Here is a 15,721-nt window from a genome sequence, read left to right on the forward strand (position 1 = left end):
CAGATTCGAAATTCAAATGTAATATTTTTTTATAATTAAGTGTAACAGTATTTATGGCCAGACTAAGTATAGATATTACAAAGCGAAAACACATTAGAGAAAGGTTTCAGTGTCGTTATTGTGTACAGTGCTACCAACTTAGCTCTGAAATGAAAATTCGACAACGGCATTTCAATCTTTAGAATATCCTGACTCTTCATAGCTTTCCGCATGTTAAACAATTAAAATTTAGAAATATAGCAATAAAACATACAGAGTACTTGAAGTAAGCAACAAAGACAATTTATTTATTTATTTAATCTTTATTGCTCTTAAAAATATAAAAAAAAAAACTACAAAAACTTACTTACAATTCAACACATGTTATTTTTTTCGCTATTTGTAAGGATAATGTATCGATAATTTCAAGGATAAATAATTCATATTTTCTAACAGATCCTTCATACTAAGTCTTTCAAACATCCATCCATCCACAATCTTTATATGCGTAAAAGTTTTACAATGTATAAATAAAATTTTAAAGTAAAACGAGTGATAAAATTCCATCAGAATTGGCTTGGTAAAATATCTATTGAATTAATAATAAAACTTTTATCAACAGGAAAATACGCCAAGTTTTAAATAATCTATTTTGCCATTATTTAAGACTAATAATTCACATTTTTTATAGTGTCATTGTACTAAGTCTATTTATATTTCTATGCAATTAATTTGCCTTCTATAAATAGTATTTTCGGAATTAAAGCGGGCATTGACTTATGATAAATATTTTCTCCCCTTTATTGAAACTCCATTAAAATAAGTACGAATATCCACGTATCAAGTCAATCACGACTGTAGATTAAAATTAGGCTGTTTTCGTATATACTCTTACATTAGTAACCTACGCAAAATTATGTAATTATTGAGTATTAGTATTCGTTAAGCCGTAATAATTGTATGCAATTAGATTAATTTATAAAAAGACACGGATAATTATGTCTCGAAAACAAAACTTAATAGAGATCACGTTACATACCAAGTTAGTACCTTCTCACATAACATTTTGTACAAACAAACATACGGGTCTGATTTGTTCCGACACAACACGCGCTTAATTGCGCCGAGTTTTAAATTGCTCGAATAGATAATTGTAGCGCTCATTCATGATCTTCAATTAACTATTACAATCGAAATCCTACCGCACAATTAATCAATGACAATTATATTGTGTCCCGACTTGCTCCTTTGCTATTTTCACGTCTTGTAACCGACGACGCTGTGATGATTTATTTGATGTAAGCCTGTGACCCGAGAGATTTTAATTCGAACACTTCGCTCGCTAACTGCGCAATTTATTAAGATCTTGCTTTGATGGACATATTGATCCTGTGAGCGTTAGTATGGCTTTTACTACAAATAAAGATTTTTTGAGCATAAAATGTTTTATATTATGCTCACGGGGTGTAATATGAGATTAAATAGAAAATATTGTTTTGTATACAGATAATAAGACATATAAGGTCGAGTTTTGCTATAGTGCCTAACCAAATCGTTACTATAAATATTTTGGAAAAGCAACAAATACACGTGCCATCAAATATGTGTGCGTGATCGTGCAGCAGTGTAGTGCAAATGTGTGAATGACATCGTTATGTAGTGAGTGTCGCCCTCTGGTGGTTTGGATGGAGACTAGCGCGAGGTAGCGCCCGCATGGGGCAATCAGCGAGCATGTGTCGCCTCCACGGATCATGCCTTCACCACAAGAAAAGTAAGGCCTTATATAATTTTTTATCGATTTATGAGGACTTTTGGTTAATATTTACAGGTCAAGCGTGTAATGAAGATGTATTATGCGAATAAGATTGTACTTAATAATTAAAGTATAATCATTCAGTGGAGTTGTTAAAATTGATATCTTGTAATGAGGGTTAATGCACCTACAATATGATAATCAAAATGTATAAAGTTTAAATAATTATTTTAGTCAAATTAACAACCAAACGTCTTGTATCTACGTACGGTACGCGTGTAAACGATGGCCATGTGTCGCTATTATTAAATAAATAGATAGAAGATATTAAAAAAAGTCGAAGTAACACAACTTTGCATTTTAGACAGCCCGTCCATCAAGATTAAAGTTTGCAAAATTGATGTTTTGCTGTTAAGAAGCTGAGAAAAAATAGCGTTCGAGATTTGTAAGATAGCCTTACACGCGCCGACCTTTTTCCTTTTAAATTTTATTTCTCTTCTGGGAACTGTACGTTAAACATTCCCGAAGGTTTTGAAGGAAGGAACTGTCTTTAATCTTACGTGATGTGTAACTTGTTAAACGAATAAAGTTTTGTTATACCTACATACTATTGCAATATGATGTCCCGTTCGATTCAAATAAATTTATTTTGGTATTCAAATTAATTTTAACTATGTTTTTTTATGTCATAATGGAGTTTCATATAAAAGAGGCATAAGAGCAATGGCATGTAACAGGTGTAAGGATATGTTGAAGAATAATGTCAACCCTATTTTAAGCTAAATTTTAATCTAACTTTACTTTTAAGAATCGATGTTTTTCTAGGGTAAATTCTATTTAAAAATAACACAACATAAATTACAAAATTTCACGGTCGTATTTTATACAAAAGGGTTTTATTAATTTAATTTGCGAAGTCTTAGAAGCGATAAATAATTTCATGGAAGCCTTAACGATATCTTTTCTTATTTCAAGAAAACATACTTCCGATAATTAATTTATCGTAATTAATTTCGTACATAACAATTTCTGTGTCATAATTTATTTATCCATTACACCCGCTACCACTGCGTCTTTTCAAGAACCGTTTGAGTAAATAAACATTACTTTTTCGCCACAGATTAAAAATGATGATGTTGATAAACTCTATATACACTGGAGCGATTTGCATTCCTCTAAAGCAGTAAAATTAATTAATTCTCAGCTTTCGCGCCTGCTTGTATAATTTAGTGTAATTAAAACTACTCTGCTGGAATTTGTGTGAACAATAAAATAATAGTTTAAAAAAACTAAAAAACACGCTTTGAAAAATGGAATAATTTTATCAAATTAGTGTATTGTCATCGGTCCTCAATAAATCTACAGAGTTTGAACGAAATCTGGCCGTTTAAAGTGGGTCAAAATCGCGCCCAAAGAAGTCGGTTACAAACAAACATACAAACAAACATACAAACAAACAAACATACAAACATACAGGTGAAGCTAATAAAAAGCGTGTAAAAAGTTGACATTGATTTTGTTCGGGTAGTCGTGTAAAAGAAAAACTATACTAGCTGTCCGTTCCTAGGTTCACCCGTGGTATATCATGTACCTATGTATAGCGTGTAACACTAGGGGATCATGTGCATATCCAATGGTCAAAGAATGTTCAAAATTGTTCAAGTAAGCACGTTCAAAAAACCAATTAAATTCTATAGTTCTATATTAGTATCGGTAGTAGTGAAATAGTAAGCTCATAAGAAAATATGCATAGAAGCAATGTTCAATTTAAGTATTACTAATTTATTTATACAGAACATTTATACAGTACTGAACGTGGATTAAATGAAAAATGTTTTTCAATAATTCCAATGTGATTGCTTTTGCATATTGTACGGTTGTAACACATTGTTGAAAAACAAATGCATTTATTTTGATAAAAAAAATCCCGTAATTGAAGTGAAGACTGTCGCAGTTTTTAATTTATTTGCGGAGTATTCATTTTTCTCATAGACCAAGTGATAAGACGGTGAATTTCTATGAAGTCTCGTTGTATTTAATGGTGACCTATACGTAGAACTATTAAAAAAACACTACCCAATTTTATTTAGATTAATAATATAGTTGTTTGATTTTGATAATACATTTAAATGTAAAATAGTATACTAGTGAACCGTTTGTTCCTTGTATAACATTGATTACATTTGAAGACTCTAAATGAATTACAAATCTTAAACAACAATGTCGAGTTCGCAATAAATCCTTACTAATATTATAAATGTGAAATTTTTGTCTTTCTTTTACGTCGCAACGGAGCTTATTCATGTTAATGTTTGTCTGGATCAAGTTCGAGGGGTAGACTGCTACCAATAGGAATTTTTCTATATTTTGGATTCTTACTTTATACAAGACCCGTATGGCATAGTAAAGATACATGCATGCCACGGTGTTTCGTACGATGAGTGGGGGAGCCGGAGGCCCGTTTCCTTTTCCTCACCCGAACCAGTCCATTCCTTCTTTCCAGTCGTTAATCCATTCCTTTTCCCTTACCCCAAAAAAGCGGGCAGCGCATTCGCAGAGGATCTACCTTTGCGAATGTTCATGGGCAGTGGTGATCGCTTACCATCAGGCGAACCACAGCTCAGTTGCCCGCTATGACATAAAAAAAAATACATAGCGATACATAGTAACTCTGGTCTGATATTGGAAAATATGGATGTTGTAATATGTTTTATATTCTGATTATTTTATTTGCTGTTTATGGTTCTTATCAAAAGGAGACATAACTCCTTCCTATAAAGCGGCCCGCTGTGGCAATAAAGCCGATTATGATAGTGGCAGTCGTAAAACCTGTGTCTCCTAAAATCAGCTCATTGAGCAGTTTTAACTGATGTATCGTAACAACTTCTTATTCACTGTAATAAAAATAAAATAATGTAAAAAATCAGTCTAAATAGCATACAGTAAGATTCTAAAAGAACTATCAACTTTTCGCGGGATGATGAGGGAAAAAGCTAACCTAGTCAAACTAAACTCGTATTCCCAAATTCTTGGGCGCAATATAAATAGACGATGTTTTTCGAAACAACTTCTGATCGTCTTCGGGATACTAACTCATTCCAGGACGAGCAGCTCGAAAACATTTAAAATAAGTTGAGATATTTTTCAGTATATTTCCATGAGTAATAAATATTGTTTTTTATTAAAATGCACACTTATGACATTTAAAAAATATATGACATTCGTACTTAGATATATGGAACGTCCTTACACTATGAGTTACAAATGAAACCAACCCGTATGCCGAACGCCCAGCTAAAACTAACAACTATACAACTCAAATTGCCAATCCGACTCGATTGTTTTACGCTTTATCAAATAGAAGCATCTCATTAGAGAGGAGTTAATTGTATTAGAAAGGCCACATGAGATACCCGGGATCGGAGTAAAGGTTGATGAACCCTACAATCATTTAAACTTTCCCGATTATACCGCGGTTTCCAAACTCGAGATGTTTTTGGGACGTTCTTCTGAAACCGAATAATTTACATTGTTTTACTTATTGAAATAGAGTTTAACTTTTACGCACTAATGGGAAAATTTTTAAATTACATATTATGAGTCTCCTAACTCAAACATAATATGTAATTGTAATAGTAATTGCTATCCTAGTTTGGTTCGATTTTTCAGCTATAGGTTTTAGTTGGTTCGATTTTACATCTATGATGAAGTTTTTCGCTTTGTATCACTTTCGTGGATTATCGTTTTTAGTCTTGCTGAGGGCCATCCTCGTACCTTCCGTATATGAATATCGAACCACTTTCCCAAGGATTGTATTTACAAACACTTTGTCCAATATTTTGACATCTTTCTACAAAAATATGGTTTTGTCACTTGATTGGACAACCCACCGAAACACCATTGAAGTTGAGTAGATAATTGGGAAGTTTCTAACGGGGTTTCAGCATTCATCGGTAATTCTGTTGGTGAAAGTATTCCTCAATAGTAAAGAAAATCTCGTCGGTTAATAGATATTTTCCGTGACCTCCCTTTGCGTCGCTTATGTTTTGGCCGTTTGCGTTTGCCCACCTCATTTTTAGTAATTATTTATGAGTTATATAATGACCAGTCTCTTATATAATTTAAAGAATGTGACTTGGATCCTTTCTTGATGTTTTATATTCATTTTACAAGATAAAATCTATTCTTTGAATTCTTTCCTTCACTCCTTTGATCGCCTTTTTGTACGAGTAAAGCGTGGACGGCTAGATCCGTCTCTGTCACAAACAGAGGCTCCATTGTATCTATCATTAACCCGGTACACAAATATTCAACTAATACTAGATGGAGGGGAGATGTTTAAAAAAATACATTTGGCTTAAACCTACTTGATATAAAAAATCACAGATTGGCGCGAAAATTGACTATCAATTATAACTGATTGACAGATAACAAAATCGAAAGTAGCATTATGTTCTTTTATAGTATCTTTTAAGTAGGTTTATATCTTCCCAGTAGTAATGTACAAAATAAACGAAAGACAGAACATTTCAATTTATACTTGGACAGCATAATATAATCAACATAAATTCAATTATATATTATGCATTACTTGTATTCAATAACAGGCTATAAATAATGAATAGTAAAATGCTAATATTAACAATGTACAAACACAACAAAGAAGCAACGTACTAAAAGATCACACTGCGGTATAAAGTTAATTTCCTTTTAAATATTGAACAGGGTTTTATAGGGAATAAAAACAAGGGAAGTTTTATACGGATCGTATATTTGAGCATTGGTTTATCGGGCAAATAGTACTTTCGTTACGAATCTTTATATGTTCGCGGTTTTTGGTGAAATGTGTAACTGAGTGAGGTTTAATAATGAAATTTGTTAGGAAATTTAAATATGGACTCATAGAGTAACCTTTTCTCAATAAAAAAAAAAACAAAATGCTATGGTATGTATATATGTAATTTTAATCTACTGGGGCAGCAGTAATAGAAATTAGAAAAGTCATCTTTGTCTAATAAGACAAACACTCAAAATATTGAGATCATTTAATTAAAATTTATATTAAAATTAATCAGAAGACCGATAAAAATTAAAAACCAATCAATTTCCTACTGAATCACTGTTTTAACAAATACAAGAACGATTTACTAAATCTCATGTGATGTTTAAAAACTCATGACTCCGGCATTATAACTTATAAAATTGATATTATGGAAATACCATGTGCGCGAGATTAAATTTTCCCCGAAGATTCTTCACGTGACGACTTTGTAAAATATGATAAGTTGTAACTGCAAACTGTCTAATGAAATTAGTTGCGTGAGCGGATGTTTGGTTTGAAAGGTCAAATTGAAGTCGTTAACTGCAATTTTTTGACCGCAGCTATTTCAGAATCTAGAATTTTCGAGAGGAAAGGTTAAGGTTTAAAACGACAGGAAAGTAATGGAATGAGCGAATCAATATTATGTTGAGGGTTGAATCTTTAGAAATTGATCTTATCAAACAGTTTAAAGTGAATGAAGCCATAATTCCTCTAATAAAGATGAATTCACTGACACGAAATCGTACGTAATAATAAAACGGGCATTGTATATTTACTCTGTGATTACAAATTGTCATCCTATATCCAACAATATAAAATATAAATTTTCAATTCTATGAAACTAAAGAATAAATCTTATAAATTATTAAATTAAAAGTTTTGAAGAAGTTTTTGGAGACAAATGTAGCTCACGAAGTAAAGAATTTTAAAACTGTAACGGATTAAAAACATGATTAATTGTCCAGTTAATTATAGTCACACACATCACGATAAACAAGAAGCAGTCGAGATTCCAATTTACTACGCTCGTTATGTACACTCACGACAAACTGGATAAAACGTTATAAAATATGAAATTTCGCATATTTCATATTTTCGCAAATTTCGAATATTTAGGCACAAGTCAAAACTTGTGCCTAAATATAATCTTCTCACGTAGACAAAACAATGCCAAAGCTTATTTACGAGTCAATGTTTGTATAAATGTTTATCGCTCAACATAATAAATGGAATATACAAAACGAAATGGGCGCAATGTTCATAGAGATTCCCCAATTCCTACTTTCCTCGCTGACCTATATCAATGATTGCCGAAAATAGCGTATACGGGGTATGTGTTTGAACTATTTTCCATGGAATTTGATCTGAGTTCCTGATGTATAATGGCTTGGCGAGGACTACGTCAATGGGTGGGCGATACGGACTAGTGAGAGTTGAAAGTCATAATAGCAATTTACGTCGAAACAGAGAACGGGGTACTGTTGTAGACTTCGCAGAATTCCGCCATGAACTTTTTACACAGAGACTGTATACATATTATACTAGTAGTGTTGTTAATATGATTTTTGTATAAATGTAGGATTGAACGATTGGTAGCGGATTTTTATCTCTGATTTGCGCTTTGTTAAGGGAAATTTCTATGGGAATGAAATGTTTCACTGCGGTAAATATACTCTGTATCTCAAGCTTTTTGTAAAATAAAAGGATTACTGTATGTTTGCTATTTTTTGTGTTCATAATATATCTGTATATTGCAGGTAGAATAAATCTTTTTTTCTTTGTTTATCACAAAAAGGTAAGCAAATAATGTTTTCATTTCAATCTTAATATTATATGCGTTTTAAGCTTTGGAATAAAATAGTTAGACCAAAGTTTATCCGGTAGCGAATTCCATTTTTTCTCTTTCACAGCGAGCTCTTTTGAGGAAGTTCAACATCTGCAGGAAACGAAAGGCATTAAAGAAAGTAGAAAATAAAGCATAAAATACATTCTATATTATAGGCTTTGTAACAAAAAAGTTCCTCTTTGATCCTATGAAAACACTTTAGGATCCGTTTCGATTTTCTTTATAAATGTAATGTAAAAGGGAATAGAAACATGTATTTTAGCGGTTTTAACTCAATATTATATTTTTTTTTGGAAAAAGGGAGGAATAGGGTTTTAATTTTTTTCCTTGTATTTGATAAATGAACGATTTGACTTATATTTATTGGACTCAATTCTAAGGCGGCCCAAGCGGGAAAATAAAATAGTTTCACACATTTCTGAGCTTTTATTAAATATATATTCTGGGGCTTATATTGTTAGGAACCTTTTGTTATGACATTCCGTTTTTAACATAGAATATATTTCGATGAATTAGCCTTAAATCAATTTACTTGTTTAATGATTTAATGAACATTACATTAATAAAAAAATTAAATTAAATTATCCAACTACAATACATTAAAGCAATGTTTCATAATGGACTAGATTTATATACAATGCCCTGATACCGATATCCTACTGACGTTGAAATATGCATTGTTAACCCTACGCTCATGAAAATTATAACAAAAACAAAAGGGTTTTGTTCGAACATTCTTTTATAACCCTCATCCACGTGTATACTGAATGAAGGACACGTGATATCTAATGAACAAATGTTAAAGTATGTCTGAGGCATATTATAATGCGTGAATTCATGAATCATTTGTTAACATAAATTTTATTTATAACCACCCAAAAATATACCTGTACAATATTGTGATAAATTGCCATAATAATATAGTGCGCAAGTTTAATACACAGACTAGAGGGAAAGGATGATACGATTTCGATATAATACTCCACATAGATAGTTTGTTAAATGTGTGAAATATTGATTATCTTATTAATATGCATGTTGCGTGAATGCCGTATAAAAGACAGAATAGATAAAAAAAAAATTTTGCTTGTGTTACTTACGTATAAAATCGCCTGGACATATTTTATTATTTTTTATTCAATCTACAGAATTAAACTCTCCTATAATTTTATAACACAGATCAATAACTCTTAGGAAAAAAAATCCAAGTTAATTACCTATCAATTTTAAACATTTTTTATTCCTATTCATATTTATTGCAGATTTGTGATATTCTGTGGTAGTATTATGTGTAGTAAGGTCGTGAAGCTCCTTCTTGGTATCGTACAGTAAAATATTAATTTAATCAACTTATAAATTTGCTTTTGCGTCGCGCAATGTCGTATTAAAATATATTCATTTTCACATCACTAAATTGTGTTTCGATGAAATAATTTTGCAGCAGGGGTGGCTCAGTGGTGAGAACCTCGGACTTCAAAATCGATAAGTCCGGGTTCGAGACCGGGCGAGGGGGCAGAAAATAAATTGATTTTTCAATTTATCTGCGCATGTAGATAACATCACCACTGCTCGAAACGGTGAAGGAAAACATCGTGAGGAAACCGGCATGTCCAAGAATCAAAAAAGTTCGACGACATGTGACATCTGCCAATCCGCACTTGGCCAGCGTGGTGGATTATGGCCTGAACCCTCACAGGAGGCCTGTGTCCCAGCAGTGGGAACATATATGGGCTGATGATGATGAAATAATTTTATTGCAATATTTTACTAGATTTATTATAAGGAGAAGCACACTTGGGTTTTAAATTTATACTGTACTAGCTGCGCACCGCGGTTTCACCCGCATAAGTCCGTATCCTGTAGGAATATCGGGATAAAAAGTTGTCTGTATGTTATTACAGTTGTCTACGTACCAAAAACTAGACTACTAATATTATAAATGCGAAAGTTTGTAAGGATGTGTGTGTGTTTGTTGCTCTTTCACGCAAAAACTATGAACCGATTGCAATAAAATTTGGTACGCAGATAGCTGGACAACTGAAATAACATAAAAGCATCTTTTATCCCGATATTCCTACGGGAGACGGACTAACGGGGGTGAAACCTTGGGGCGCAGCTAGTTAATTAATATATCTACTGTTTTAAAACAAATTAATGTTAGGAAGATAAACAATTTGTAGACGTAAAAATCCATTTTCACAAGCCGGCGCTGTATACACAATGGCTGAATCAATTTATGATCCCGGTTAATCTCCTAGCGTATTGTTATAAATATTTCAGAGAGATTATTCGGCATTGTATTAATATTTGTTTTACATAGTAATTTTAGCTTTTGTCGACTTAAATGCAAATCCCTTTGAAACTGAATTTACTTAGGTAATTGAACGTTACTGTTTGAAATTCTTATATAATATAAATAAATTTAAGTAACAATATTTAAATTAATGAATTTTATACCAACCTCACATTTCAAGCTTTAAAGTACAGGGTCTTAAATTATTTATCTAAAAGTATCTTGTCCATGAGTTTGCCTTAATAACTGATACCACCACATTTCCAAAGGCTTTTAGTCGATCTAACTTCTATTTTATCGATATTTTTAAAGAATTTAAAAAGTATTCCATCTTTTTTAATTAAGTCTCAGAAAATGACATAGCCAGCTAGCATTTTCTTAAAAATTTATTAAATGATTATCTCTGGTACATTAGCATATTCTGTCGTGACGGTGGTTAAATTTAACAATGGTATGTTAAAATATCCACCGTTGTTTGCATAACGCCCGCAGATGAGGTCCTCAATACGAAGCAATTTACATAACACTAGATTCTTCGGAAGTTATTTCAACTCTTGACATTCTTGAACGTATAGAATTATTCGTGCGGAATAATATTCACTTTGCACTCAATAAATTGTTTGAGTTATCCAATATCGCTACTAGTTCATTGAAAACGAATGGATCTCCAATTAAAATTAAAGGCTAATTAAGCTTTTAAAATAATTATCAATGTCCTGGTCATTGGATAATATTATGACTGTTTATGATTCGATTGGATATGGTTGATTATGATTGGATTACTTTAGTAAGGTAAACATTACGGCGAGGGAAAACATGTAATCACCAATCGAGCTGAATCGTGTGTATAAAGAAGCCCTTTGTGTTGTAGTGGAAAGAATAAGGTTAAAAATAATTCAATGAAATAAAAATTATTTCAAAAACAACGTTTCTTAGGAGAAGTCACCAATTCAGATTCAGAATAACAAAACCAAAAACAAAAATATCAGTTGAAATTGAGAACCGCCTTGGTCTTTGGGGGAAGTCGATTAGAATTTAATTTAAATGCGTATATCTTAAATAAAATTATTTGTTTGTAGTCTTTTAAACGAGATATCTGGCAAAAATGAGAGTAACATAAAATTCCTTATGATTCATAGATTCCAAATCAAAGTTTATATACACGTGCGTGCAACAGAAATGAGATATACATTTTCTACGTTAAAATATGTTCATTTTAAAAGGAATTAAAGTGAAGGAGCTACACGAGCCATCCAATTAATATTTTCATAGAAACGAAAGCATACTTTAATACAATAAATTTCCAGATAAAATAACGCAGCCACTTCTTCAATTTCAATTAGAGGTAAGTCAACTCGCATTGTTAGTGGTTTAATTAACATTTCTATAGTAACACACGATCAGATAAACATTGTAGCGTGTCTGAAGCAATTACGAGATATTACTAGAGTGTACCTATTTGTATTAATGTCCATTTTACATGTGGTGGAAAAGTACGGGACATGTTGACGAAATGGCTTGGCGAATGTATTTTTTTTATTGTATACCATATATTTTAATTAATTATTTAAAGAATCTGTTGAAATAAGATTTGCTGGAACATTCCTAGTAGCGTGAAACACTCAATAGTGTTTACATTGTGCTCGCGACGTGTCTTAGCTTTATTTGTTTCGAAGTTTTTATGCAATTTATCAAGCGCATTTTCTTATTTCTATGTAAATAAATAGCAATTCAAATATTGACTATTTTATGCGTGGTACAATCCAATAAATTTAATCGCTTTCAATTTGTGATTTTATGAATGAAATTTTATTTGATTCTTAAAATACTATTCAGTCTGCGGTTTGATTAAAATATTTTACATAAATATACACCTTAACGTCAACCGTTTGAAATTTCCTTAATAATCGTGGAATAAAAAGGATTTTCTCTCTGGAATTACGTATGATAAAAAAACATTTTGACATGACCGCTGTCACGAGTTCTTTTGATAAATACCCTTATTAGTTCCGAAGAAATCTAAACAAGATAAATTGTTTGTAGGAATAATGGTTTGGCGATGTTGTGGATGTAATATATGGAGGGGTAAGAAAGAGAATATTTTTTTTCTATTTCAACCTATAACCAGCGAATTGGCAGATATCTTGAAATAATAACATTTCCCACGCGGTCTATTAATATGTACTACTTGAAATTTTTATCACTTAAATATATTAAAAGCAATACAAGCCATGAATTATTTATTGAATTTTTACACCCATTTTATATATATTGAAAAAGAAAAATTATACGTATTAAATTAATTTTAGAAGACCAGTTCGTTTTTTTAAAGTATAAAACTAATTTAAAATACATAATTTAATTAAAATGCATTTGAGCAAAATTATAAGCAATAAATTATAAAATAAATAAAATAAAATAAAATGAAATATTTTGGACCAGTGCGTAAAAAAATCAACTCACAGTTCCGATTCAATCGTGTCGTTTTTTTCGACATTTATGTTGTTTTTTTTTTTATTATTGTAATTATTTACATTCGTTTCTATGAATGTTTCTATGCATATGAACGAGCACTTATTACAAATTATTATGTAAACAAATATTATATCTCTCAGGGAAGCTTTTTCTTTTTATTATTAGTGACTCCACAAAATTAAAAAACTTCTGTCTCAAATCCCATTTCAATGTAGACTGATGTCAATATCAAATGAATTTGAATGTATAAACAAGAAAAAAAAAAAACCTGTAGACTTCATATTAAAAATGAGTCTTTAAAAACAAAATAAAAATATGAAATAAGTATATTATAGTTTAAATATTTTTTGCCATGTAGGTACATATTTATAATCACAATTTTTTATTTAACATTCTTTATTTTCTTTTATGGCATCTTCCGATTCTAGTTTTTTATCTGTAATTTTTCGTTTGACACTCGTAACTTTTTCAATGTACCTACAATAATGCATATTAATCAATTATCACCGTCTCAGATTGGTCCGGCTATTGCTGGCCTGTTAATTAGCCATAATTATCGTTATTAATCAATTTTAATATTTATATAATAATTAATTCGTGTACATTGTTTGTGATTAGTCAAATATGAATATGTTTAGAATACCCTACAGCACTCGTCCTTTCGGTAAGACGAATCTATGTCATGTCTAATGCATAACATTTTAGTCAGAATTAAAGTGAAAATTTAATTTTAAAGTTATTTTGTTGGCCACTAAATGTTGATTTCAACAGATGATTAAAATTAATCACACAGAATTATAATCATAATGCTTTAAGGAAATATATCAGTTAACTTTATAGTAACGTTATAAGTTTACATTGAAATGCTTTCAGAACATTCTATTTTTAATAATTTGTCAAAATAGTTCCAATTTATCAATTTATTTTACTATTTTGGTGAAATGAACTTCAAAATCGGTCAAGTGCGAGTCCGAGTCGCAACAAATAATAATAATTAAATGTTCACCCATTCAATTCAATACCCTTCCAATTGTAGCCTAACCTTGTATTGTATTATTTCATGTTTTCGGCAACTGAAATACGTAATATCTGAAAACAACAACTCAACTGTCAACTATTACGGTTCCTGGTGACAGACGGACAGACAGACAGACAGATAGGCATCGAAATCTTAGTAACAGGATCTCATTTTACCTTTCAGGTGCGGAATTCAAAAAACTAAATTTATGCTTTTAACGAAATGGAGAATACGATACCATCAAATATTTTTAAAGTTTTTGAGCGTGTGACGTGTTTTTTATTTAAAACCTATCTGAAATAAGATAGCAGTCTTCCTGTGTTTTCTAAGAAATGTTATTTTGAGTTCAATTAAGTTTATTTTTATTAATGGTACCGTTAAAACCCCAAAAAAAGATATTTAAATTTATAAATTGCTTTATTTTTGTAATAATATTTATATTTAGTATATTTTCTTATTATATTAAGCCATTTAATATTAATTTAGTATCTATTGCTATTTTTAAATCAATTAAGTTACATGTACTTTTATTTTGAATACAATTGAGGTAAATTTTATGCTCATTCCCGTTAACACCTAAAAATATATATCCAAATTAGTAGATAACTGCCGTTTTTATAACATGAACTGCCACTTTCATATTATTCTATTTACTTGTAATAGGAACCCTATATTTATGCTCATTCAATAAGATATTTTACATTTTTTTCATTAATTCTAACAATTATTTCGCGATCAATGTTCTTTTGAACGCTGTCCTAAATCTATAGGTCGTTTAAATCTCGTCAAAATTTCTTCGAAATAAAATTATAATTCAGAATAACTCATTTTCCCAAACAAAGGTTCCTTACACATGAAAAAAAATCATGTCCAATATTATAATATGTAACAGTCTGATCAAGTGAATTAATTAGGGGGTTTCCATTGTTGCAGGTTTACAGTTGCGGAGTATAGAGGAGCCGCCAGGTGGCGCGGGCGGCGGCATGCCCGCGCCAACCTGCTATGACGCCGAATGCGCACGCACTGAAGCCTGGCTTGATGAGAACCAGGAGTTCGTACATGATTACTTTTTGAGGTTTGTACCCTTTAATTTGTACCAAATTGGAATGGAATTCAGATACCGATCAAGATATCATGAAAATGTTAATTGTCGTTTCAAATTACTTGTACAAAAAGCGTGCATATAGGTGCTAGGTAGCATCACTAGATAAGAATGTAAGTACTAATGGCGCAAGAGATAGGTGCATGAAAATGTTTCTTACGTTTGGTATATATTTATTTACTGTAGACCAAACCAGTAAAATCGATTTTGATGAAATTATCAATGGAATATATTAAAAAAGAACTTCTCTTGAAAGCAAATCTTAGAGTCTATAAACGCGCGATTAATTCAAGGCAATCTTAGCCGGAAAGCGTTGTTAATGAAAATAAAAATCACACGTATATAAAATAAAAAGGTAATAAAATATAATAGTTTAAAAAAACTATAAAACACGCTTTAACAAAAATCATATTTTGCAAATTGAAAACTGGAA

At 31.1% G+C, this 15,721-nt stretch overlaps 1 protein-coding gene across 9 annotated transcripts in view; it reads left to right on the plus strand.

Moving 5' to 3' along the window:
- The window catches only part of LOC119840283 (dual 3',5'-cyclic-AMP and -GMP phosphodiesterase 11), a 162,215-nt gene that overhangs the window by 86,472 nt on the left and 60,022 nt on the right, over positions 1-15,721 (plus strand). For 4 of the 9 annotated variants that reach the window (XM_038366821.1, XM_038366830.1, XM_038366822.1 and 1 more), the window contains one exon: positions 15,120-15,261. In XM_038366821.1, the coding sequence (XP_038222749.1) occupies positions 15,120-15,261 (142 nt within the window). Of the gene's footprint in view, positions 1-1,485; positions 1,751-15,119; positions 15,262-15,721 lie in introns of all 9 variants that reach the window. The other 5 variants (XM_038366828.1, XM_038366824.1, XM_038366826.1 and 2 more) reach the window with 5 other exon arrangements.

This window comes from Zerene cesonia, chromosome 5 (assembly GCF_012273895.1).
Source record: "Zerene cesonia ecotype Mississippi chromosome 5, Zerene_cesonia_1.1, whole genome shotgun sequence".
NCBI classification, from domain to species: Eukaryota; Metazoa; Arthropoda; class Insecta; order Lepidoptera; family Pieridae; genus Zerene; species Zerene cesonia.